Source organism: Bactrocera tryoni, chromosome 5 (genome assembly GCF_016617805.1).
Source record: "Bactrocera tryoni isolate S06 chromosome 5, CSIRO_BtryS06_freeze2, whole genome shotgun sequence".
NCBI classification, from domain to species: Eukaryota; Metazoa; Arthropoda; class Insecta; order Diptera; family Tephritidae; genus Bactrocera; species Bactrocera tryoni.
In genome coordinates, this window is record NC_052503.1 from 7,954,150 (window position 1) to 7,980,652 (window position 26,503).

Below are 26,503 nucleotides of genomic sequence, written 5' to 3' on the forward strand. Positions count from 1 at the left end.
ATGTGTTGTATATTTATTTATAATTATGAAAAGTGTGCACCCGGCTTTGCGCCTGCCTCAGTCTGATTCATTTTATGTGCTCACATTATGCTCGTTAGTGTACAAATTTAAGCTTTTTCATTAATTATTCCATACATAACTGCCGCATTGTGTTTGGATCATCGAACTAAAACTGTACAGTAGACTAGAGCTAATTGTAAATTGATTTTTGATAAAATTTTTTATTTAAATTTTATCTCCTAAAATGGTTATGGCTCTCTCCGGTACAAAGAAATACATATGTACATACTCAAATACAATCTTAGTTTGTAGCACAGTGTAGTTTTTTTTAGGATGAAAATAGTGGCTATGATGAAAATAATGAAAGAAGAAAAATTTTAAGGCATTTTTGAAGTTTAGTATATCACACCTTCACAGATTAATCTTATTACTTTTAATTAAAGGATAGTCGAAAAAGTCTTTTCGTATTTCTAATCAAACTTCAGCTTATTTTTTTATATTTATAATGAACTTTAATGAACCAAACATGTACCATTTTGGTCAACCACTTTTTGCCATTTTGCCGCTAGAGACATTATTCCATCAGTTTAAAACTTTTCTGGTTTCTCGGCGAAAAACTGCAACAAGTACATTTTACAGGCTTCTCTTAAAGCCAACTTTACTCCATTAAGGGAGTTCTGCATTGACCGAAACAAATGATGGTCCGTTGGTGCAAGGTTAGAGCTACATATATGTTGGATGCATCAAAACTTCCCAGCCGAGTTCTGCCAGTTTTTTCCGAGTCATCAAAGATGTGTGCGCTAGCATTGTCCTGATGGAAAACGAAGCCCTTTGTGTTGATCAGTTCTAGTCGTGGTTTTCGATTGCTTACTTCAATCTCATCAGTTGTTGACATTAAAATGTAGAATTAATTGTTCGACCAGGCTGGAGCAGCTCCTAGTGTATGATTCCTTTCCAATCCCACCAAACAGTCACCTTTCGAGGCGTCAATTCTGGCTTTGCTAGCATTTGTTGACCTTCACCAGGCTTGGATCATGATCTTTTTCGCACATTATTGTCGTATTTTATCCACTTTTCGTCTTCTGTTACCATTCGCTTCAGAAATTATTCGATTTCATTTCGTTTCAGCAAAGAAGAAGGAGAGGTTATTTCGGTTCATTAAAGTTTTCAGAGACAATTCATGTGGTACTCAAACATCGAGCTCTTTTTTTAGACAGGTTCGAGTTTCTTTTTTAAATAGTTCAAAACAGTTTTGCGATAAATGTTAAGTTCCTTAACGATGTCATGGCTGTCATATGGTTAATCTTTGCCATCATTTCATCGACTTTTTCAACGATAAGTCGACCAAAGTGAGGTGTATTTCACATACATAGAAATTTACAGAACGGAAGCGAGCGAGCCATTGTTGTGCTACACGAACTGATACAGCATCGTCTCCTTAAACTTCACAAATTTCATTGGTGGCTTGCGTGGCATTCTTCCCTTTTTTATACAAAAATTTCAAAATAAAGCGAATTTCTTTATTATTTTTACTCATTATTGAACAGCTGTAACTTTTTTTTTCAAGTTCCCCGAATTTATTTCTTTTTGTTTAAATTATTTAGACGTCGTTGCATCTATTGACTAAATATGAAAAGACTTTTTCGACAACCAATATTTGATTTTATAAACTGTTTAATGCCTAATTAGCATGACAAAGCAGAAATAATATTCAAAAAAATAATTATTCGTTACACTTGAGGTAACTTGTGGTTCATAGAGCCTGTCATATTGTACTCACTGCATTTAAAGTATCAAAACTCATACAATGCAACAACAATACACCCACATACATATGTACTTACATATTTAAACGAGTGCTAGACACAAATCAAATTGTTATACAGTTACGAAACACTTGTTCATTTTTATTTGCTTTTTTGTTTCATTTTTACATCTGTGACATCGTGCATGTGTTGTCTGTTTACGTTTTCATTTTGTGGTGGCTAAAAAATGAAAAAAAACACACACAAAATACACAAGCAACTTAATGCGCCAAACGACATTGCGAACACTGTACATACATACACACGCACACGCTCGTGCAATCATCACTGCCTGCGCGACAATTATTAACCCTTCATTGACGGCACCTGAACACAACCACCCATCTTGTGCACCCTCATCAACACACTCATTGAAAACCGCATCCAACAACAAACACAAAAACGAATTGAAAATTGTGTGAAAAAATGCACGACTTTGCGCTTTAAAAAAAATTCAGAGGAAACGGAGTATTTCTCTGAAACATTGGCTGCCGAACAGTTCTCACAATATGCTCCCACACCACCAACAGCAGCAGCTGCAGCGGCCGCCGCCACACTGCCACCGCCACCGATACAGCACCAGCCCCTCAACACGGCCGCCATAGTGTCCAGCACTCAGGCAGCTGCCGGCAGCGCCAGTACACACATTTACAATAGCCAACAACACCAGCAGCAGCAGGCGCTGCAGCAGCAGCACACTCAAAGTCACAATCACAGACAGCAAACACTGCAATCACAACAGCTACAGCAGCAACAACAACAGCAAGCACAGCTGCACAAGCAGAACACACATGCACACTATCAGGCGCCGCCGCCAGCACAGCAACAACATCAAAATTATCAGGCACAACAGCAGGCATCACAACAACACTACCAACACCATCCACACCACCACCTACAACAACATGCACAACATGGCCAACAACACGAACAATACCAACATTACCAGCAGCCACAGGCGCTACGCCAACAATATCACCAGCAACAACAGCAATTGTTGCAACAGCAACAGCAACAACACCACCACCAACAACAGCAGCAACAACAAATGCTGCAACAGCAACAGCAACAACCCATTAAACAAACATCACATTTGTATCCAACAGCGGCAGCAAATCAACCAATCCAGCCGCACCAACAACAACAACAGCAGCAATCGTCAAACACGTACAATCAATTGCGTTCGGCAATTCTGCACAACTCCCATCATCCAACTGGTGGCGCACAAGCCGCGCACCTCAACGAGAATGTGGCCAGCGCCGGCGGCGGCGGGGGCGGCTATGGCAGCGGGACCAACAGCGCCGCCTATGACCAGTATGACAACTACACGAGCGCCGCCACGGCCAACAGCAGCAACAATAGCAACAATAACCATTTGAGTTATCAACAACAACAACAACAGCAGCAGCCACAGAAGACCGCCTCGTATCACAGCAACAGCAACGCGGTCAGCGCCGCCAACGCCAACAACGGTGCCATTGTCGGCACTGGCCATGGCAGTGGTCCGCAAGCGACCCAGCAAATCTACGCCAGTAACAACTACAACAGTCACTTCTCGTCAAGCACATCGTTGGGCGGTGCACCAGGCGGGCTGACGCATCACAACAGCAACGGCGCCGTCAGCACCGGCGCGGCCATAGGCGGCAGCAACAGCAATCACAGTCACCCAAGTGTCGGCAGCGGCGGCCTGGTGAATAATGGCAGTGCAACAGCCGGCGCGGTGAACAGCATCGGAAAGATTGCCGACTACGACCCGTTGACCGATGGGCCACGCCCGATGCCCAACACCGGCCGACCCAGTACAACGCTCATATACAGCTCGGACAGTCGTGGTTCGGGTGAGTGTAGGCTAGTGCCCGTCGTGGCTAATCATTTCAAATGAACTAAATATGTAAAGTACACGGCCTGTTTGGTTGTAAATAATAACGGTAGTATACTGTTGTAAACTGTAAATGGGGAGTTTGAAGCATTTCGAACATTTTGTGCGTTTGTCGTCTGCCCTAAGCAAATTGTTTCATGGTCATTCCTAAACATGAGTCCCGTTTATCGCTAAGCGCGCTTCTTGTGTTCTTTACGTTGTCGCCTAGTAACGTTCTTACGATATTTAATGCAGTGCCATGTGGTTTTAATTAATTATATTTCTTTGCACTGTAGTGAACAATGCCTATCCGAAGCGCATCGGCTCCATAGCTGACATAGACCCTGCTAACGGCATTTATAGCTCCTTGGCCAGTGAGACGGCATCGCATCACCAATTGCATCAGCAACAGTCGCAACAACAACAACAACATCAGCAGCAGCAACAACAACAGCAACTGTTGCATCAACAGCAGCAACAACGGGCGCTTCAGCAGCAGCAACAACAACAACAGCAACAGTATTATCAACAAATGATGCAACAGCAACAATCGAAGTCAAATCTGGTAAGTTTACGATAAACTGAAATTGATTTTCAAGTTAGTGTGTTCTCAGTGCCTCATATATATGCATGCGTTGAGGGTTCAGTGTCAATGTTATAGGTATCATAAGTAGAGCTTCCTCTCTAGTCGAATTTATTTCATACAATTTCGTTCGGCTGAGAAATACTCTTTAATATTTTTTCTAGAAAGAGAGAGAGAGAGTTTTTGGAAATATGCGATTCTTCAATTTGCAATTAGAATGTAAACTAATTCTCATAATTCAATCTCAAATCTGAATAGTTAAATCTTCTTAATTAATAAGTTTTTTTTGCAATTATCTACCAAGCTTACCAAGGAAACATTGATCTAATTAGCAAATCTCTCCGCCGTAATATATTTTCAATTCTACAAGCTTATGCTTGCGATTTTAGGTGAGCAAATAACCCCACGTAGCTTTCTTAAAGTAAATAGATACAAGTTGCTCCCAAATATAGTAAAATAGCTCACTTGAATTTTTTGTTTGACGAAAATTATCAAATCTTGCTTTAGGGATCCATTGAAAACTTCTTTTTTTGCACAGTTTTTCCTAAAACAGACTTTATCAAAAGTCTTGTAGAACTAACCTAAAATATTTTCAATAGCTTGTAGCAGCTTATTTCGTCTATTAGAAACTAAAAACTATAAAATTTTTCTACAAATAAATAATATTGTTTTTTATTTTTTCTTTTGCCAGCGTGTGTATCGCGCACTGTACGATTATGAGGCCCAGGACACCGATGAAGTGAGCTTCCGCGAAGGCGACGTTATCTTTGAGGTGGAGTCAGCCGATTCCGGTTGGATGACCGGACGCGTCGAACGTACTGGCAAGACCGGAATGCTGCCCGCCAACTATGTGGAACAAGCCGTTATATAATAGGGAATGTTATATTATTGTTGTTGTCATCATCAATTTGTTGTAATACTAATTTGTATCCTTTATTTGGTAGTCGTCTTAATATTCTTCATTAACATATTTATAGCTGATAGCAATAATGATTATGATGCCGATCATTTGAAGAATTTCGATGATGATAACTACCACAGCCACAATCACCACCACCACCACAACCATCATAATCATTATCATGAGCCACACAGCCCTAGGGACATGAAATCCACTAATCCACAAAAGCCAAGCAATCAGCCACAAGTCGAGACTGATTTTTATTATTATTTCAATCATGTCTTTTGATTTCCATACGATATCCATATCGCCAAACGAATTTCACTTGCACCCACTACATGCATATATACATGTGTGTGTGTGTATGTATTGTGTTGCAAAATTTGGATTGCTCCACTTTCGAACAGCGAAAGTGCATTGTGTTGGTCCCTAGGCTGCATGCGGCCGAACTTATTCAATAATTAATTAAATGCTCCTAACGGGAGTTAAAGCAGACGTTTGTTGTGAGAGTAGTAAGATAAATGCAAATGCAAAGCGTCGCCACAACGCCGCAATTATTGTTGTTAAAAACAAACAAAATGATAAAGAAAAGCAAAAAACATAAACTAAATTAAACACTTTTATTAAAAAAGAAAAAAACAAAAACTCATTAATACAACCATTTTGAATTGAAAGGAATTTGCAGATGATAATGTTTGTTATATCACAACTTAGATATATACGTTTACATATATTATAAATATACATACATGCATATATTATATAAAATTTATATAGTACGTATATACACAAACAAAATACAATAAACACTGGCATACAATGTAATTAAATTTAATTAGTAAAGAAATAAAAAAATCTTTCAATAAAAATCACAAACCGAATGCAAAAGTGTTAAAAGCGAAATTGCTACTACGATTACGAGCACTTTATATGTTTATGGCTGAATTTAGGCAATCTGAGCGGATTAGTGTTGGTTTTTACGCTGCGAAGAGTTCATAGAAATCGAATTTTTTGGGTTTATTTGACTTTCTGATTTGTAAAAGCGCTTGCAATCGTTTTTTTGTCAAATCTTCCAACGAATTTATCGTTTTAAAGTTTTGTAAATGTAGGCAAATTCTTAAAGCGTGTGAATTTTTTGTTTTTGTTGTTTTATTTATAGTGTCTGCGTTTGAATAATTAGTTGGCTATAACAAATCATTGTGAATTAAATATGATAATAAAGCTGCAACAATAGGCATCGTGAATTAAATATTTTATACGCGCCACAGTGAATACGGTGAATACAGTGTTCTACAAAGTGGCAACACATATTTTCTAAAATTCGTACGGAATACATTGTGGTCAAAACATTTGCAACCATAATGAATTTTTTATTTAAAAACATTTTTTTACTTTTGATAAAGTATTCCTTTATTCATAAAAAAAAACATTAATTCCCTTGCTTTTAGTGGTAAAAATGTATTAAAAACGAGGTGAAAAACGCATGAAGTTTCATTAATTATGTGGAATGCGATTACCGTTATAATTAGCATTTTGTTAAGTAGCAAAATAATAAAAAATACAACAAATATCAGTGCAAATGTTTTGAATACCTACTTGATTTCATATTCTCCAAAATATTTGTTTTGTTTTTGTTATAGGCTAAAATGGCAATTTAACAACAGTCCATACCATATGTGACAAATTCAACAACTAAAGCTTGGAAAAAAGATAAGCAAAGAACACAAACATTTCTTTAACAACAAAAAATGGTAGAAACAAACATTTGATTTTGGTTGCAAATATTTTGACCACCACTGTATGCCACTTTGCTTGTTTTTTTTTCAATTACTATTTTTGTTCAAAGTATAAGTTTTTAATAAAAAAAAATACAAATTAAAATAAAAATTTATAATTTTACCATTTTTTATATATAATTAATATATATATTTTATAAATAACGTAAATTAAACTTTATAGTTTTATCATTTTTATATTTTTATGTATGTTTTTTTCTATTTTTTTATACATAAATGTATATATATACGTATGGGTTTTTACAAAATTGTTTGTATATGTTTTATATATGTAATTTTTCTTTTAGGAATATTTATTTTTATTTTTATATAATATTTTTTATTTTAAACACGCTTTATTTAAACATTTATTTTATTATTTTTACATTTTTATTTTTTTAGCACACTGTATTCATTGTGATACAGCAATATAATATATTACAAATATTAGTATATAAAAAATAGTATTGAAAGTCTGAATAGCGGAAAATAATAATGAAATTAAGCTTAGGTATTTAGGAATAAGCTTGAAAAGGCTTAAAATGGAAAAATAAGTGGTTTCAGTCACTTGTTTACTAGATTTCAGTTGCCTAAAATAAACAGTTAAATATTTTCAAACAAATATGAATATTTCCAAGACAACAGCTTAATTAATATGTGTCCTGCGAACCCTACACATCTGACACCGAATTTCCCTTCGGTCCTACCCCGTCGAAACAGGGTGTTTCCTGGGCCTACCGTTGGATGATGTTGATGACAACTTAACTAATTCTTGCCATCCTAATGGGGATTAGGTACCCCTCACAGCAGCAACAACAATAACAACTAACTCCCTTTATTGTTTTATTAAATTCTTTTGATTTATATTTTAATTTCAACATAATTTTTGCTTCGTTTCCATTCAGGATGCTTGTGCATTTACGAAAGTTTTTGAATAAAGTACGTTGTGTAGAAACAATCAACTTTGTATACCCAAAAAGTGTATGTAATGAATTCGGCGGATTGCATAAAAAGAACTATTTATAAAAACTAAGACATATTATGGCGGATATGTGCCGTAAATTAGGCGCATTTAACCTTAAAACAGATAAAAGCATTTAGCTGAAGGACATTCAATCGATTTTGCAATACTGACTCGATACTCTAACACTTAGGTTAGTCAATATACTATATTATAAATACATATGTATACATACATAAGTATATAATGCTATAGATATCAACTAAATATTGGCCAATAAATGAATGTGGCCGCAAACAATTTGAATAGAATAACAACCAACTGCTTTTTATACTCTAAAACAATAACGATTATCTAAGTAATAACCGGTTATCATGTGATGCCTCTAGTGACGCCCATTGGACTGAGTATTTACAGATTTAGCTACTCTTGTGTTTTTACAAAAACTTAGTAAATCATTAGAAAATTCGATGAGTGATGTTTGTGCGGAAAATTTTGATAGCAACGAAGGCGTATACTAATTTATAATAGATAGGACTAATTCTTACAATAAAAACAAGAAAAATATTGAAAGGATCTGATTACTAACAATTAAATCCCTAAAGTGCCTTTTATTTGCAGCAACCTTGAATAATGCTTAACTATACGTAGTCATTCATACATAAATAAATACATACTATACATACGTACGTACATACTATACATACGTATATACATATATACATACGTACATACATATGTATGTTCATATCGTCATCTAAAATGCAAAAAAAGTAAAATCACTCTTCATAAGTTTACTGGCGAATGAAAAACGTTTAATAGAAACCAAATTTTAAGCTTTGGTTATAAAGTGATTATATATTGGTTATATTATTGGTTGGCGGAAGCTTAAAATTTTATGTATTGTATATGTAATATGTTGCAGTCAATCGTAAGCAATAAAAATTTTGATTTTTTTGTTGTTTTGCATTTTAGTTGACGATATACATATGCATTAATCATTGCTTGAATACGTACATAACATACATAAATAAATAATTAGTAAATAATAGTGAGCGTACTTTCATGAAATAAAGGACTATCGTGTTTATCAAATCAATGAAATCGTAAAAAGTAGGTATAAGTGATACAACTTTCTAAAATAATAAAACTAAATATTGTAAAATGTTAAATATGTTTTTAATTTTTTTTATTTTTATTTTATTTTTTCTTTTAATATTTATTTTTTTTATTTATTATTATTATTATTTTTTATATTTAGTTTTTTAACTTTTTATTTTAATTTTTTATTTTATTCTTTTAATTTTTTTTTAATTTTGGCGAAATTTATATAATATTTTAATTTTCATTAAATAAGTTTTTACTTTTTTATTTTATTTCATTTTCTTTTTTAATTTTTTTTTTTAATTTTTTATGATGAAACAACTTTATGAGAATAAAAAAAAATTGTAAAATGTCACATTTTGTTTTGGCGAAATTTATATAATATTTTTTTTGATTAAAAATGTTTTTTTTTAAATTTTTTTTTTTATTTTTAATTTTATATTATTTTTTATTTTTGTTTTTTACTTTAATTTTTTTTATTATTTTTTATGACATTAAATATTATAATTTCAAAATTTGTTTTCTAAAATTTTGTAGCTATTTTATTTTAATAATATTTTTTTTCAACCTCTGCCCTTTTTGTCTTTTTTTTATACGACTAAAAATAAATTAAAAAACTTGTTGAATACCAAAACACGTTGTTTGTCATATAAATAAAGAGAAAAAGTAAAAGTGTTTGTAAATATTCACACAAGATATACATATATACAGTTGTTTTATTTAGACTTTAATCCTCATATTTTCGAATGTTTGCCAAATATATAAATTATAATTAAAAACTAAAAAAAAATAAATACTTTTTAAGTCAAATAAAAGCAAAGTTTTCAAAATTGTTTAGTCTTGTCTTAGTCTTTCTGAAAACAAATATATATCTAAGTATAAACAAACAGTACATTCTAAAAGTAAAAAAAAAAATAATGCAAAAACGAACTACAAGTATTCAATACTATACTAAATATTTTCAAACAGTGAGTTTTTCACTTTCCACAGACTATAAAAAGCATTCAACTAAAGGTCACAATTCATGCAGCATTAAATGTAACTGAATAAAATCATACATAAAACTTCGAAAACGAAGATCGCAACAGTATCGAACAAAAATTAGTAAATTTTCCAAACGTAGGGTGCGTAAAAATAATGGCAATAGCAATAAAATATAAATAAAAATAAGTTCAATAAAACTTGAAATAATTGTTTTATTTATCAAAAGCCACGTTACTAGTAATTTGAATGTGAAAATATTCCAAGTGTTTCGCATATTTGCATAATAAAACGGTGAACCCTGCAAGGAACAGCTGTTTCCCTCAGCTGGTCGGAAGAAACTGAATTACGGAAGCATTATGAATAAAATTTTACGCAATTTCAAAACGGAGATGGTAAGAGATTTTTGCATAAACGAACGCCACTGCAGCCAAATTGATATTTTTATACTCCTCAATAGATGAGAGCTGAATCTACACCGAAGTGCCGGTGCTGATCTCCACGGACAACGAAGCATTGCTGCGATTGCCCAATATTGTCTCGAGCACAACACCTTTGGAGCTGTTGATAATCTCCGCAAAAGAGCGCGCGTCATTCTCTTTTTCTTCCTGCAGATGCGCCACCTTTTCGCTCATGTATGCTAATTTTTCCTGCGCATATTCGAGCCTAATCGAAGAGAATTAGAGAAGAGTTTTATACAGTTATCACAAACAATTTCCGACTATTTGCTTACTCATGCTTCATTTGGTACACCTGTGCCGGTGTGAACTCATCGATAGCTCTTTGTGACAAAGCATTTTGCGAAGTATTCTCAAAAACGAACGTGCCCATGGATGCGGTTGAATTTACGCTGCTCACGTAGTCTGCGATGCGTTGCGAGCGCTTCTTCCGTTCGGATTGTAGCTCAAGTTCCTTCTCCAGCTCACGCATACGCGCTTCCATGCGCGAAAGACGCACCTTCTGTTTGGCCAGCTGTTCGTGCAATGTGTCGTTCTTTGCACGATCCTGCTCGCTGCGTTCAACGAGTGTTTTGTTATGTTTGAGCAGTTCGTTCTTCTCGGCTTCCAAGGAGTCGAGTATAGTTATGAATTCTTCCTGTAGGAGATAACGTTAATTATCGCGGAACTCATGCACACCTTTGCTCACCTTGCGTAGTTCGCGGCATGAGAACAGAAAACCTCCAGATAAGGCTTTCATATCTGTTTCCAAACGCGTTATTGTCTGATTCAAGTCCTCGATGTGTGTTTCTTTGCTTTGTAACAAATTTTCCATGTTTTCCAATTTCAGTCGCAATTCCTCCTCACGAAAGGCACCGTCCTTATGTATGCGCTTCAGGTCGTTTAGTTGTCTCGCCATCTCTTCCAAACGGCTTTCATAGTGGTAACGTTGCACATTCATTTTCTCGTTCATATTCGCCAGATTCAAGCCGTTATAATCGGTTTGTTCTTCCAGGGAACTCGCCTTTACTTTGTACTTCAAGACTTCGTCGTTGAGCGTCTTGTTCCGCACTTTGAGTGCCAACACCTTGCCTCGCTGCTCTTCTAGTTGCGCTTTAAGTGATGCGATCTCTTTCTCTAGACCCTCCACCTTGGCCCGATGCAATATCTCGGTTTTTCGCACGACTGTGTTGTAGCGATCGAAGGAGGTGGCGCTGACATTCGACGCAACGTTTGCTTCCGCGTGTCCACCCGCCGAGCGTGCACCGCTCTTTGCTGTGTGTGAGGCCGCCAAATCAGCATGCGGGACATCATCGGTGGCAAAGGTGATGGGAATACCCTCCGCGTACTGCCTGTCTACGATTTCCAGGCGCTCCCTTAATTCGTGGACTTTCTGCTGCAGATGTATGATTTGCTGGGCGCGTCCACGCCAGTTGGAGTTCTGCGTCTGCGATGCCATTGTAGCCAAGTTAAAGTTTTCTCCGATTTCTTGCTGCAGACACTTTTGTGCGAGCTTCAGTTGATTTTGTAATTCGGTATTTTTATTGCGTGTCTCGAAGAGCTTCTGCTGAATAGCGTTTAATTTAACCCGCAGCTCATCCGACGGCTCCTAGAAGAAACAAGCTTGTAAGTATTTGTAGTCAAAAAAGGCGCCAATAAACACCTTTGGAGTCTCAGTGGTTCCTTTGTGCAGCTTATCCTCGAGAAGTTTTAAGTCTCGCTCTAGCTTTTGGATTTGCAATTCTTTCTTGTTAACTTTATTCTTGGTGCTTTCCAGTTCGGCTCGCAGCAAGCGATTTTTCTTGCTCAACTCTAATAATTTGGAACTCGCTATAGACGAATTACAACGCAATTCATCGATGGGCACCGAGTTAAGAACCTCATTAAGCGATTGAACTGATCGCTTCAAATCTGTTATCTCCGCATTTTTCACGTTGATAGCTTTGCTCAGATTTTGGTTCTCTTCCGACAACAGGACTACCTTTTGTTTTAGATGTATCTTGGCTCCCTTTTTACCTCCCCCTGCGTTGCTAAGGTCATCATTGCCGGCTATGGCGTCCTCAAGAATCTTCGCCAATTTCTCCTTTGAGCGACGCTTGGCCTTGGGCGTCTCAGTGACTGTTGCCTGATCCATTTTCTGTATAACATCCATTTCGTATAAAATATATGGTTGTATTTATCTAAATATTTATAGAAAATATGCTACAAATAAAAACATATATTGCTTTAATAATTGTATAGCGTAATAGGAAATATAAACGGGGTTCCTGATCGAAAATTGAAAAACGTTGTAAATTTTTCTTTCAATTTTAAATTTAGCTGTCACTTACTATTGTTAATGGAAAAGTTAATTTGACTTGAGCGGAAATGTCAGCGATGCCAGCAATTGGAAAATACTAACAAATATTTTTGTCAATAGTGGTTGATTACAGCTCTATCCAACAGGTGGCACAGTATACCACAAATTGTAGGCCAACAGGTGCCGCTGAGTACACTAAATGCAAAGGTACTCGTATTTCAGAAATTTTGTAAATTGTAATCTATACACATTTTTATGAAATAATAATTTCGATAAATAGGGAAATATACACGATTCTCCACAAAACTTTGCAAATAACAAAAAAGTATAAAAATAGAAAATTATAAATGTATGTGTCAATTTTGAAAATGTGTGCAACCCTGTCAGGGGTTGACGTGTAATGTAAACTGTCAGATATCATTCTGCCGACGAAAATAATCAAAAATAAAATGGAAGGTTTTATGATGGTAAATTTTGTAAAAATAGTAAAGTTTAAGTGATAAATAAACGTTTTTTAACAATAGGAGCCCACACTTAACATAATCAAAGGTATGTGCATCATGGACAATGATGGCAACCGTATATTGGCCAAGTACTACGACAAGAATGTATTGCCCACAGTGAAGGAGCAGAAGGCTTTCGAAAAGAACTTATTCAGCAAAACACACCGATCCAATACGGAAATTATCATGTTGGATGGCCTTACCTGCGTCTACAAAAGTAATGTGGACTTATTTTTCTACGTAATGGGCAGTGCTTATGAGAATGAATTGATTCTACTGTCTGTATTGAATTGCCTATACGATTCGATAAGCTTGATTCTGAAGAAGAATGTTGAAAAGCGTTTGGTTTTGGATAATCTAGAGATTATTATGCTGGCATTCGACGAAATCTGTGACGGCGGGTATGTATTGAAATCGGACCAGAATTTGTGTCATGTTTAAATGTTTTTGTCTATTTGACGTAGAGTTATACTGGACGCAGATCCCTCCTCAGTGGTTAAACGTGTGGATTTGCGCAACGATGACATTCCCATCGCCGAGCAGACCGTCGCGCAGGTAACTAATAAAATCAATGGACTATTTTGGTAGTACGACGCATTTATAGATGCCTTGTCACTAAAAAAAGAAAAAATTGCTCACGAATTGCGCTTACGTAGATTTTCAAACCTTCCCTTTTGGTCGTTTACCTAAATGTATTCAAAAAAATCTCGAAATTAATTATTATTAAATTGAAATATTTGCTAAGCAAATTTTTTCGTTAAATATCAGTTATGTAAGTATGCTTGTAGTCCGTTGTAAATGTAAGTGCCTCGTAATGAATGCCAAACATTCAAGTAAACCCTCAGTAATAAGCGCCTAAGCATATATGTAGTTACATTTATACCAGTGTATGTATAAGCAAATCTCAAGATTGGTGTAAATGTACTGAAAATATCGTACTTTTTAGCTAATTCAAAAGTGTATGAAAATAAAAATATGCTAAACGTTGAAGTGTATATTATTTTACTTTTAAATCGGTTGATGTTTGTATGCTTTTTAATGTTTACCTCAATTTGTGTAATATTTTGCTACATTCTCCTCATCAGTATCAGTATAAGAAGTGGTTTTACGAAAATAAACATATTTTACCTCTGTTTTAAAATTAATTTATTCACAACTTTTTACCTTTTCTTTATGCCGAAAACAGCTGCTAAAGCGGAAACATTTTCTTGCAATTTAGAAGTGCTTCTCTATTGTTATTACTATTGTTATATACTTTACGTCATTATTAAATAAATGCAACAAATTCAAGAAAATTTTACTTTTCTTTAATTATACAACAGTATTTAAATACTTAATATTACTCATATTCTCAGTAAATATTTGCAAAATTTTTTTTATAAATTTGTTTAACATTTTGTAATAAACTCTCATGCCTTTACAGGTTTTGCAATCGGCGCGCGAACAGTTCAAGTGGTCCATACTTAAGTGAGCAGTGTTTATATAGATCCGTTGGGACAGAGGAGGCAAAAATCATGTTTTATAACTATACACAATAATATACTAAGTTGACTTTCCAAAAGCGCAGTACATTCGATTTTTATTGTAATTTTAATATAATTTAATATCATATACAAAGAATATATAGCGAAATATGTCGACAAATGGATGTGTATGTAAATGCTGTTAAAGTGTTTTTTCGATTTTAAATCATTCGGCTGATTTGTTAAATTGTGCCTAAGCGATTCATTGGTTCACTGAGGTAAGTACATATAAAGAAACTGGCTTCTGGAAATTGGTAAGAGAGCAATTGCATGGTTGATGATAGTATTAACATATTATTTACCGATTCAAACCGGGTTAGATCCCCGAAAAAACAGCCCTTGATCGGATAAGTACGGGTTAATTCCGGTATCGTAGCACCGGCTGTTGTGAGAATTGCAGCTTTGCATAACATAAGCTGATGACCAGAAATAAAAACATTGGCTTTATTTGAGCGACCCACTCTAATGTTTACCGCTGTATGGTCGTGTGGTATATACCACATATATATTAATCGATTTGTTATTTCGAACAATTATAAGTGGATCAGCAGTGGTCGACACTCTTGTTCATTTTTTCATTAAAAAAAGACACATCAGTTGTCCAACGCGTGCTTATTGATATCATTTCGGCCACACGCGAAGATTCCGTGATATTGGGTTATTTTATCAACTCATGATGAATTCGCAAAACATTCATTAAAGTATGTTCCATTTGTTTACATAGATTTTTTTGGGTATTTTTTTCATATACAAGTATATAGTACATATGTACATATTTAGATGCACCAGGTGGGCTACACCATGGGTGGTAAGCCAGAATTGAACAGACATGCCAACAAACTAGCTGAACCGTCGTACTTCGTAACGTTGTACCGAATTCAGGAAATCAAAGATAAAAATCGGTATAATCATTATTGAGTTATAGAGTAGCTAACCGGACACCACAGAAGACGCATACGAAATCCGTTCTCACGACAGTCGGGGTCTACGTAACCGGAGCGGACCCGGACTTTTATCCGGCCAAGGACGGTCAACTCGCAGAATTCTGCCGCTACAACAACAACAACAACGGATACGAAATTTTCCACTTCTTGTTTGCCGTTATTATTTTATTACTAATAGGACTTTGTCGCGTGTAAACAATAACAATAAATTCTAAATAATCCCGAGCGAATTAGCAGTTTTCTAAACACTTATGTATATACATATGTATCTTTGTAAGACTTGTATATACGTATATGTATATCTATGTAAGTGTGAAGTGAGCTGTTGTGTAGGCACACTACAGTTCAATATTTAACCAGTAAGGTTGCAACTTGATTTTCCCGGCTTAATCCAACTAATCGGGTTTATACCGACTTCTTGTGAAGTTGGTTCAGAAAGCGATCATAGCTCTATGATTCGGTATTTCTTCTTTAGAAAAGGTGGTCCTAAGGAAATCCAAATCACAATTCTTTCAGATGATATAAGTGAAATCACAGAGTTTGTATCTCTTTTGAACTACATAGTATGAAACTGTGATATTCGCGAACGTAAGTAAAATAATGATATCTCGCAGGGTGAAAAATACGAGGCTGTCGGTTTAGCGAGTACCTATGCCGTGTTTGAAGGGAAGAGCAAAATTATCGAAATCAATCAGTAGTCCTGCTATATTTTGCAGAGGCATGGACGATGATAACATCTGATGAGTCGGCGTTACGAGTTTTCGAGAGCAAGATTCTTCGGAAGATTTATGGTCCTTTGCGCATTGGCAACGGCGAAGAACGCAGTCGATGAAACGATGAGATGTACGCCGAATTTGACCTATTTTTGCGAATTAAGGCACAACGGCTACGCTAGCTATGTCATGTCGTCCAAATGGATGAAAATGCTCCAGCTCTGAAAGTATTCGACGCCAATCAGAGGAAGAGGAAGACCTCCACTCCTTTAAATAAATACTAAGTGGAGAAAAACCTGGCTACATTTGGAATCTCCAATTCGCGGTAAACAGCGAAAGGAAGAATGACTGGCACGCTAACCGCGTAAGCGGTATGTACGCCAATAAAGAAGAAGTAGAAGATCACTTAGCAATAGGTATGCGATTTTGACAGGGTCAGATCAAAGGACAAGCGGTGTTAAGTGGAAGGGTGTGTGATCATGCAAAGAAGTGGTCACTTTGTATGCAGGGCATACATATCTCAGCGTATATTATGTAAAACAGCCGTTTAGCCCGCTGCAGTATACAGAACGAAGTTACTAACGAGGATTGGGTTGTGTTCCTTCGGCCCATAGGCCCATAGGCAAACGTTAGGCTCATTGTGCGCAGGGAGGTAAACAATTTAATCCTTGTCCAGCAGTTCTGTAGATTTGGTAAAAGACTAGATGCTTTTCCACCCCAGCTGCCCAATGTCTTTTAAGTTAGGGTATGGGGAGCCATGGAATATGTCCCTTCCCATTCGGCTGAAGGCTGGACATTCGCATAGATGTTCCAGCGTCTCATTATCCTTCGTGTATGCTCTGCATTCCGCCGAATCCACTTTTCCCATTTTCTGAAGGTTGGATCTTAAGGTTAGGTGTCCTGTGATAACCCCTACAATGTTTGCCTAAAAGTAGTAGCTTTTTGGTTTGTCCACCATCAACAGTACATCCACACCCACATTAACTTTGAGGAATGACCTACGGCAGCTTAGAGGGATTGTGTCTCCAGCTGCTCCTGAGTGGCCCATTTGGCCTATATGACCAGGTACCCAAATTATATTAACTGTGTTTCCTGCTAAACACAACTGTGACTGCTGTGGACTTAGCAGCGAGTAGTCTTGGGCTCCATTCTTTGATCAGTTGGGCTTCGGCTCATACTAATTGTAAAGAGGTTCATAATAAGTTGCAATCAATATGTGCCAAATAAAATACGGTAGCAGTGCTTCTCAAAGCTGGTATCATGGTGTAGACCCGCTCTGTGTTCCTCAACAATGTCTGTTACATAAAAGCTTGTCACATGAAAGATTTTGCAAGCCACAAGTAATAACTTGTTTGCCGATATCTGAATAATATAATATCGAAATAACCATAAAAGAATATTAATAATGCACATTCAGCATGAAATATCTTTTATGGCTCTACTGCTGTCATGCGGGCGGTGAAGACGTCGCAGTTATTAGTAGCGCTGCGGCGTTTCGGTGGTCACGCAGCGACACACGGCCTGACCTATAAGAGCTGAAGATTAACGACAGCCACTCATAAACAAACAATTAGGTAATCCCCTTCGGAATTAAGTCTCTAGATTTGCTCTACATGTGTGTATGTGTGTATGTATTACTGCTGTTTTATGGGTTTTTGAGTTAATATTACTACGCCGTATTACCGTTATAAATTTAAATCGGGTTATATGCCATAAATTTCTTTTTGAAAACTGGTAGCCAATACCTTCGAGTGCCGGGCAATTTTCTGATTAGCTGGACGACAAAGGGTTATAAAGTACGTTTGTTTGTGGGTGTATGTGTGTGTGTATGTATATATGTATATGAAATATGACTTTACTTTAGCCAAACCAACCATATATTCCCATATATGTATATAGTATATATTATATACCCATCTACATACATATGTATGTATTTGCGACTGACTTTACATAACATGTTTAAATTATAATCTCAAGTATCGCCAGATAAGGCGGAAGATAAATCTAGTTTGGCTGAGAGAGTCGAAATTTTTATCGACTTACTTAGATACAAACATTTACGTTGACATAACAGCGACTTAATCGGCGGCCTTCACAAGGTTCAAGTATGCGATAAATGTATCTACTTATCTGCGTTTGTCTATGTGTGTAAATACATGTGTAGACGGGCCAATTAAGTTATGGAGTTATATATCTTTTCTTCCATTATACACGGTGCGGATATTTCTCTTAGCCACTAAGAGATCATTTAGTCTGCCTCATAAATGTTGATAAAATCTGAAAGGTCCTTCCACACGTACATTTGTATATATGCAAGTTGGTGAAAAAGTGCGAAAATGTTAGTGAAACCTATCAACCAAATATTCTCATGGTCTCTAAATGACTGCTACTTGGCCATAATACATAATTTCAAATGCAGGGGATCTAAATATTTATGATTCATTATTATATCAGACGTTCATTGTGAGAATTTATGCATCACTGCCCTTATATGGTTATTGTGCTCGCACCGTACTGAGAGTGAAATCAAATAATCTGGACATACTCAACAGAAACCTCCGAAACCTACAAATTTTATGTCTCTAACATGATTAATCTTCATTGTGTGATCGCTATTTTGTAGAAGCTTTTGCTACAAGTTGAAGGGTATCTCAGCAAAATACTATATTAGATATATTCGACACCTTTTTGGATGTTCGACGACTACAAAACATCAAGTTGTTGTTGAATAATGCATTCGATTTACTATGAGGACTGTTAACAGCATATAACTTTCTCATAAAACAGAAAAATATTCGGATAAAAACTAAACGTAAAATACACGACTCGCTGTTCTCTTCATAACTTCATAAAAACCACTTCAACGGCTGTACGCAAAGATTACTCAACCTATCATCAATCGACATTGCAGTGGAAAGCTTTGCAGAAAAATCGGCTGCACTATTGGCGGTATTAGATGAATTTTCCACAAAGAACTTCGGACCACATACCCTTGCGCTTTATTTTGATGAGAAAGCATCAAGTAACATTAAAAGAGGGTGGATGGCTCAGGAGCATGCGTCTCGCTGGCGGAAATTACAACATCTATATAGATGGATCCTTTTCATTGAAGGTCTTTTTTACGTGGCAGGTCCCCAACCCAGCGCACAACCCTGGGGAGGGCTGGTTCGCCTTCTCGCTTTAGCTCGCCATCAAACAGATGTTCTGTGGCTCCCCAGAGGATACTTAGTTTAAGACCGGAAATCGTGAGCTGCTTGAGCTATTTGTAAAATAATCGTTTCTGGTCACTCCCGAGTGAAAGACGCTCAGAAAATTTTCCTCACTTGAGGAGTCGTTGATAATTACTTCTATCATGGAACACTAACACTAACAACAATAGTAGCCTCAAAATCCAACGCAGAATATCTCTTGCCAGTAGGTGCTACTTCGGACTGAGTAGGCAATTGAGAAGTACAGTGCTCTCTTGACGAACAAAAATCAGACTCTATAAGTCACTCATTATTCCCGTCCTGCTATATGGTAAAGAGTCATGGTCAGAGACAACATCTGATGAGTCGACGTTACGAGTTTTCGAGAGGATCTGAGGAAGATTTATGGGCCTTTGCGCATTGACAACGGCGAGTATCGAATTCGATGGAACGATGAGCTGTACAAGATATACGACGACATTGACATATGAGTTCAGCGAATTAAGAGCTAGTAGCTACGCTGGCTAGAGTGCCATCCGACTGGCTTCCGAACCAGTACAAAAAAAAACAAAAAAAAAAAACAATCGAAATAACATTAGCAACAACAACGGCAATAACACTGATTCCAAACTGAATAAAAAAACGTGGTCAACTTTATTTTGGAATTTCATTTAAAAGCAAAAACGCAATTGATGCGAAACCGCTGTTGGAACCGTTGATTGCAATTTAGATAAGCGGGAACCTGTTCGTGCAAGCATGTTGCCAAAACATACACTCTTTTGATGGTTCGAGTCGAGGTCTTGGCGCTGATTTATTTTCCACGGAAAGTGCATTCTTAGTACACGTGTATGTACCGTTATAGTATATACAATGTATGTAAATGTCAGTGTCTGTGTCTATAAATATTGCCACAAATAATGACGATATTTTTAGATTTTTCATTTCATTTCCTTTTTTGCTAAAATAATATAAACACTCACTTTTTATCGGCTTGTTCCAATCAAAGGTTCCATTACGTTCTGTGCCGTTATCAGCGAGCGCAGCTACTGAGGAATTACATCATCAGTGATAGTGGTGGCTCATTAGATAGAGGGCACGCGTGTGCGCCTAATTTTCGGCTGACTAGTGTCTCTAAATATGTGTCTACACTTAAACGGCGTTTAACTGGTTCTTTTTAGTTTCACTTAGGGTCGGCCACACGTTAGCGAACAAAATTAAAAAAATAAACCTTTTAGCTGACAAATGACACTATCGCATTCACAGTTCTCTATCTTGATCATGACCAAAAATGGCGTGAGTCAGCTGACCATGACAGTTTCAAACCACTTCAGATCCGCACATACCTACATTCATATATGTACATATGTACATTGAAATAGCGACTACAAACCCAAAATCTTAAAGAAATCGACACTGCAATTGTATTGCGACAGCAATTTCATCATTACCGTTATGTTTGCCGGTATTATGCTTCCTCGATTTTTTGTCATTTCAATTGTTTTTATTTTGAAAATTAAGTTCAACACCTTGTCGGTTCTTTGGAAGGGGTTTGGTCTTTTATTTATTTGAATTTCTGCGAAATACTGATTGTAAAGTAATTTGCTTTTGTTTTATAACGGTGCAATTAAATAAATTGGTTGTCTGTAGGAAGAACATACCGTTTTTTGTGTGTCTCTTTTGCAGGAGTTTGAAAGCAGCGCAATTTCATTGCCGTTTTTACAAGCCGTTATAAACATAACATTCGCATATTGCCGAATTTCATACTCCAATCGAATTGATTTTGATTGATTATGATTTCACGAATCATATTAGTCATATTCGCATCAGTATATATCAGTATATCGTACTTCAATAGCACTGTCGAACAATTTATGACCAGATAAAGTGAATACTTCTGTATGTTTGTACCTATAGACGTGTGATTATAATGGGCGCTCGTGCCTCACCAACATGTAGGCCGAGCTTCACGCCGTTTTTGAGCTGTGCTTTATCCGCAGCGTTATAACTGTAAGCCGCAGGTTACTCGCACAATTGGTGGATTTTATAAGAATCTTCTTCCTTTGGAAAGTAAATTGGAACACATGCGATGAGTGCTTGCAGCTCTAAACGTACTTTTCTGTAATTTTCGATTTTGTTTTGGATGGGAGTGCAACCATTCTCCACCTGTTAGTTGCCACATAGCTTAAGAGCTTTACACGGCAGTCAAAAGCACATTTGATCACACCTCGTTATGAAATAATCAGATCTGTTGTAGGGATCGGCTCTTTTATTGCCTGTTCTCTGATTGTTTTCTCGGTAATGTTGTATACAGTAAAATACAATCGTATTTCGAAAGAAATGTTAATAAAACGTAAAATATTTAATTTTTCATCAAAATGTATTTTGTCGCCTTCAAAGTAATCTCCATCAGATGCAATGCACTTATGCCAACGATTTTTCCAGTCCTCGAAACACTTTTCAGAAGCACTTTTTGGGATGGCCTTCAGCTGCTTCAGCGAATTTTGTTTTATCTCTGCAATCGAATGAAAACAGGTTCCACGGAGCCGCAATTTCAGTATGGGGAACCAGAAAAAATCACACTGAGCCAAATCTGTTGAATATCGATGATGAAAAAATACCGTTTTTGGCTTTAAATTCGGTCACAATCGTGTTTCGATGCGATGGTGCATTGTTATCGCGTAAAATCCATGAATTATTCTTTCACAATTCCGGCCATTCGACGGATGTTCTCATGAAAACGCCTCAATAAGGCCAAGTAGAATTTATTATTGACCATCTTTCCCTCCGGAATAAATTCATTATGCACCAAACCACGAATATCGAAAAAAAACTATAAGCATCACTTTGATTTTTGAGGGGCCGGTGTGGTTTTTTGGTTTCGGCTCGTTTTTTCTCTTCATTCCAATGATTGTTGACTTGTTTGCATCTCAAACATAAACCCATGTCTCATCGGCAGTTCTAATGCTCTCCACGAATGTGGGATCGGAATTCGCACGACCACGCATGCCCAAAGAGATATGTTTACGACACTCTTTTTGAAAAAAATTTCAGCTTTATCGGGACGAGTCAAGCAAGAACACATCTCGTACCGAAAATATCCATCAATCATTAGAACAGACTCTTTTGTCATCTCTCTAACACTTGCCTGCCTATTTCAATCACCATATCTTTCACTTTGTTATATTTTCATCAGTTGAAGAGGTCGAGGGTCGTCCAATACGAGGCATATGTCTTCAACGATCTCTCGACCGTCTTTGAAGGCTTTGTAATGCTCGTAGGCTTGTGTTTTTTAAGCCTTTTCTCACATTCACAACGATTTCGCACACGAAATTCGGTTAGAAATACAAAATTTGAGACAAACGAAGATTTAAATTTAAGTGAAACATATTTTAACCAAAATTTTATTCTTGCAATGGAGCATGGAAATAGAGGAGGGGATGCGTCACACCACTTGACCACGGGATATTTCTTAATTCGATCTGAAGAGGATGAAACAGCTGCTAACGTGTTTCGGAATTTTATCTTCATTAAGGCATCTGTTGCCACCAGCCTCGTTCCAACGACATATAGTAAACCGTTGTAAATATTCAGGCGTTCAAACTATCAAAAGTGACCGGCCAACAAAGACCTGCAACAGTTGCCCACCGCTTGATGTTCGCGCTGGTGCATAGCAACATACGCAAAAAAGTGTTGTTTATTTACCTTTCAGTGGCTTTGAGACTGATCATAAAAGCCAAATTGGGTTCACGCCCTACAATAATTATTTGATTGCATTATCTCTAATAGTGATGGAATTTTACTCGACGCCATATATCCACCAAGTAGAGTATCGACATACTTACATTCATGTGTGTTGGTGGAAGTATGCGTAGACTCTCCCCGATAAGGCGATGTGATGTGGTGATGCGCTCGCACTGTCCCCGTGCACTCACGATTCCTTAGAGCCATAAATTTTTATTTCCATAACAAGCGAAATGATTGGTTCATCGTGGTCCAATTTGCCTCGGCTCGGTGTGTAAATATGTGTGTATGTATGAATGTGGTTGAGCGCACCGAATGGGTGTGAGAAATGTTTGAAAACGTGCCGAGGTGTGTGGTGCATGCGAGTTGTTACTGTTTGTTGTTGAAACTTAGCACGAGTTTCTTAATATCTGCGAGCGAGATCGCTCTTGAAGCTTCCTGTTTGGTCCGATATTGCGCTACTTCAGCCTTGAGTACATGTGTAATTCTAATTCACTTTAAAAGCACTTGGATTTATATTTCAACTACAAACACACACACATATGTACAATTATATGCATACGCATGTGTTTCTATGTGTTATATTGGCACTCAAAGCTGGCGTTGCTTTAATTTATTACTTTTGTTTACCGATTGCGTGAGTTACAGGAATTTTAATTGTCGTCGATTGAATTAGTCTCGCTGAAATCAAAATATTTTTGTTTACTTTATAACCTAAAAAAGAGAAAACATGTGTTTTAAAATCAATTGCGCCTCATTAAATGAAGTCACGTGCCTTTGAGCGGCTCGCATTATGTTCTTATTATAATTAAGTGATATAAACACACTCGCAAATTCTGCCGACAATTTCGCATGAAGTGTCGAGCAGGCAACCGAAGTCATTCAAAAGTTGGCCCATCGAAAGCTACTTCATTTATCACTGTCCATAATGATCTACATACGTCAAAGTTAACGCGACGATTGCGATCACTCAGGAATGCGCAGAGTAAACAATTTGAGGGGAAATTAGAAAGACTTATACTACAACTTTGCTTCTGTCGTTTTTTTTTTGTAAATTTAAGGCTTTATTGTATAAAAAAGGTTACAAAAATGTTATTCAAAATATTGGCCGTCGCTAGCTACTACTTTTGACCATCTTTCTGGCAGCATGCGTATTCCGTGATGAAAGAACTCCCCATCTTTCGAGTCGATCCAAGTATCAATCCAATTTTTGACTTCTTCATAAGAACTGAGGTGCTCGTTAGCTAGACCGTGTGCCATCGATCGGAACAAGTGGTAGTCAGATGGAGCAACGTCTGGAGAATACGACGGGTGGGGTAAGATCACCCATTTCAGCGTCTCCAAATATTTTTTGACCACCTTTGCGACGTGAGGCCGAGCATTGTCATGCTGGAGAATGACTTCATCGTGTCTTTCCTCGTACTGTGGCCGTTTTTCTTTTAGTGCTCGGCTCAAACGCATCAATTGCGTGTCACTTGCAACGATTCGGCCAATTCCTCTTGGGCTTGAAACGCATCTTGGTCGAGTAATGCTTCCGATTCAGCATCTTCGAAAATCTTCTCCCTTCCACCACCATGCCAGTCTTCGATTTCATAATCACCATTCTTAAAACGTTGAAACCGTTCGCGACATGTTCTTTCGCTTAGAACAGCCTCACCGTACGTATCCGAACGCATTCGATGAGCCTCAGCCGCACTTTTCTTGGAATTAAAAAAAAAAGCAAAATTTCCCACAAATGTCGAGAATTCGGCTGAAAAAGCGACATTTTCTGTGGAGAATAAGTTTGGGATGCAAACAGATCTCTTCAAATATTTTGTTGGGTTAGTGTTGACACAAATGTCCAAAATCGATATAAAATGATTTAATCGACCAGTGCTTGACCCTAGAGACATCTATTGGAAAACGGCGGAAGCAAAGTTGTAGACCTAATAAATACACAGAGTTTTTATACTCTTGCAACATGTTGTCTGCTCACGTTTGTATAAATCATCGGAAACTAATTGATATACTATACATATAATCTAGATACATTATTATGTATATAGAATGATCGAAATGACGAGACGATTTGAAATCTGGGCGACTGTCTGCCTGCCCGTCCGTGCAAGCTGTAAGTTCAGTAAAAATTGAGATATAATAATGAAACTTGGTATCCGCGTATCTTGGTAAAAAAATACGAGTTCGTAAATGCGCGTAATCGAACCACTGCCACGCCCACAAATCACCATTAACCGATTATTTATAAACCACTGAATTAAGTATAAAACTCTAATTTGGCACATGGGATAGTAGTAGCAAGGGGTATCTGTGGCAAATAAATTTTGAAAAAGTGGGCGTGGCCCACCCTCAAATGAGTTTAATGTACATATCTCCAAAACCACTAAAACCACAAAAACGAAATTTTCTCAGCACAAATATTATGAGAACTCCTACCGACAGTGCGAAAATCTATGACATCGGTAGGTAACTCCGCTCACTCGTCATATAACGGTACTGTTCAAAACTACTAAAAGCGCAATAAATAAATAACTAATTACGCCAGAGAAATTAAATTTTACCTCCAAGATGCTATAATAGGGCTTTATTAGTGTAAATTGGCCGGTGTGGTCGCCCACTTTTCATCAAATATCTCGGGACCCGACCGACCGATTTCGACTAAATTGTTATCATATTCCTTTGTCAAAGTTTAAAAATGGACGAAATCGGACAAAAACCACGCCTACTTCCCATATAACACAATTTAAAATTTAATTTTTTTCTTTCCTTTCGAGCGTACAAATCAAGAAGATTTGTAACGTATATAACGGGTTATAACTTTGCACGAATAGTGCCATTAGTGTCTGCCATCTTATGGCCAAAAATTGTTGAAATCCAACAAATACTGTTGAAGCCCCAAAGGACCGAATATGTGGACCCCTGTGCCTATAGTTGACCGAAAATGTCGGTTAATTTGTGAGATATACAATTGAAATTCAGAGAGAATCGTTGAATCGGGTCAATACTTCCCTTAACCCCCTTATAACTAATATAAAGACTTTCGAACTTCCGCATATACCGGTCAATATGTGAGTTATCTTAACAAAGTTTTTAGAGCTTGTTTCCCTTATAACGGTGCATATTTGTGTTTAGAATGAATAAAATCGGGTAAAAATCATTTTAGACCCCATATAACTAACAAGCCCTA

The 26,503-nt window shown here is 36.8% G+C and overlaps 3 protein-coding genes across 8 annotated transcripts in view; 2 read left to right on the top strand and 1 right to left on the bottom strand.

The window, feature by feature from the left end:
• The window catches only part of LOC120777107 (LIM and SH3 domain protein Lasp), a 60,889-nt gene extending 55,103 nt beyond the window's left edge, over window positions 1-5,786 (top strand). The window contains exons 5-8 of one of the 6 annotated variants that reach the window (XM_040108244.1): window positions 2,264-3,643; window positions 3,960-4,228; window positions 4,938-5,159; window positions 5,224-5,786. In XM_040108244.1, the coding sequence (XP_039964178.1) occupies window positions 2,264-3,643; window positions 3,960-4,228; window positions 4,938-5,117 (1,829 nt within the window). In that variant the 3' untranslated portion in view covers window positions 5,118-5,159; window positions 5,224-5,786. Of the gene's footprint in view, window positions 1-2,263; window positions 3,644-3,959; window positions 4,229-4,937 lie in introns of all 6 variants that reach the window. The other 5 variants (XM_040108243.1, XM_040108245.1, XM_040108246.1 and 2 more) reach the window with 5 other exon arrangements.
• Window positions 5,787-10,203: 4,417 nt separating this feature from the next.
• Window positions 10,204-12,779, bottom strand: LOC120777800 (coiled-coil domain-containing protein 13). Its single transcript, XM_040109333.1, has 5 exons — window positions 12,736-12,779; window positions 12,069-12,607; window positions 11,115-12,014; window positions 10,702-11,063; window positions 10,204-10,634 (listed from the first exon to the last, which is right to left on the bottom strand). The coding sequence occupies exons 2-5, from the start codon at window positions 12,555-12,557 to the stop codon at window positions 10,442-10,444; spliced, it is 1,944 nt and encodes a 647-aa protein (XP_039965267.1). The 5' UTR covers window positions 12,558-12,607; window positions 12,736-12,779; the 3' UTR covers window positions 10,204-10,441.
• Window positions 12,780-13,062: 283 nt separating this feature from the next.
• Window positions 13,063-14,861, top strand: LOC120778615 (coatomer subunit zeta-1). The gene is made up of 4 exons (XM_040110493.1): window positions 13,063-13,171; window positions 13,229-13,608; window positions 13,672-13,762; window positions 14,631-14,861. Exons 1-4 carry the CDS (start codon window positions 13,154-13,156, stop codon window positions 14,676-14,678), a joined length of 537 nt encoding a protein of 178 aa, XP_039966427.1. The 5' UTR covers window positions 13,063-13,153; the 3' UTR covers window positions 14,679-14,861.
• The last annotated feature ends 11,642 nt before the right edge of the window (window positions 14,862-26,503 follow it).

Coding starts and splice junctions, on each gene's coding strand:
- LOC120777800 (XM_040109333.1), bottom strand. CDS start 12,557: ATGGATGTTATACAGAAAATGGATCAGGCAACAGTCACTGAGACGCCC. Junction 12,015..12,068: donor GAACCACTGAGACTCCAAAG/GTGTTTATTGGC, acceptor TGTTTCTTCTAG/GAGCCGTCGGATGAGCTGCG. Junction 11,064..11,114: donor CATGCCGCGAACTACGCAAG/GTGAGCAAAGGT, acceptor TATCTCCTACAG/GAAGAATTCATAACTATACT.
- LOC120778615 (XM_040110493.1), top strand. Junction 13,609..13,671: donor GACGAAATCTGTGACGGCGG/GTATGTATTGAA, acceptor TATTTGACGTAG/AGTTATACTGGACGCAGATC. Junction 13,763..14,630: donor CCGAGCAGACCGTCGCGCAG/GTAACTAATAAA, acceptor ATGCCTTTACAG/GTTTTGCAATCGGCGCGCGA.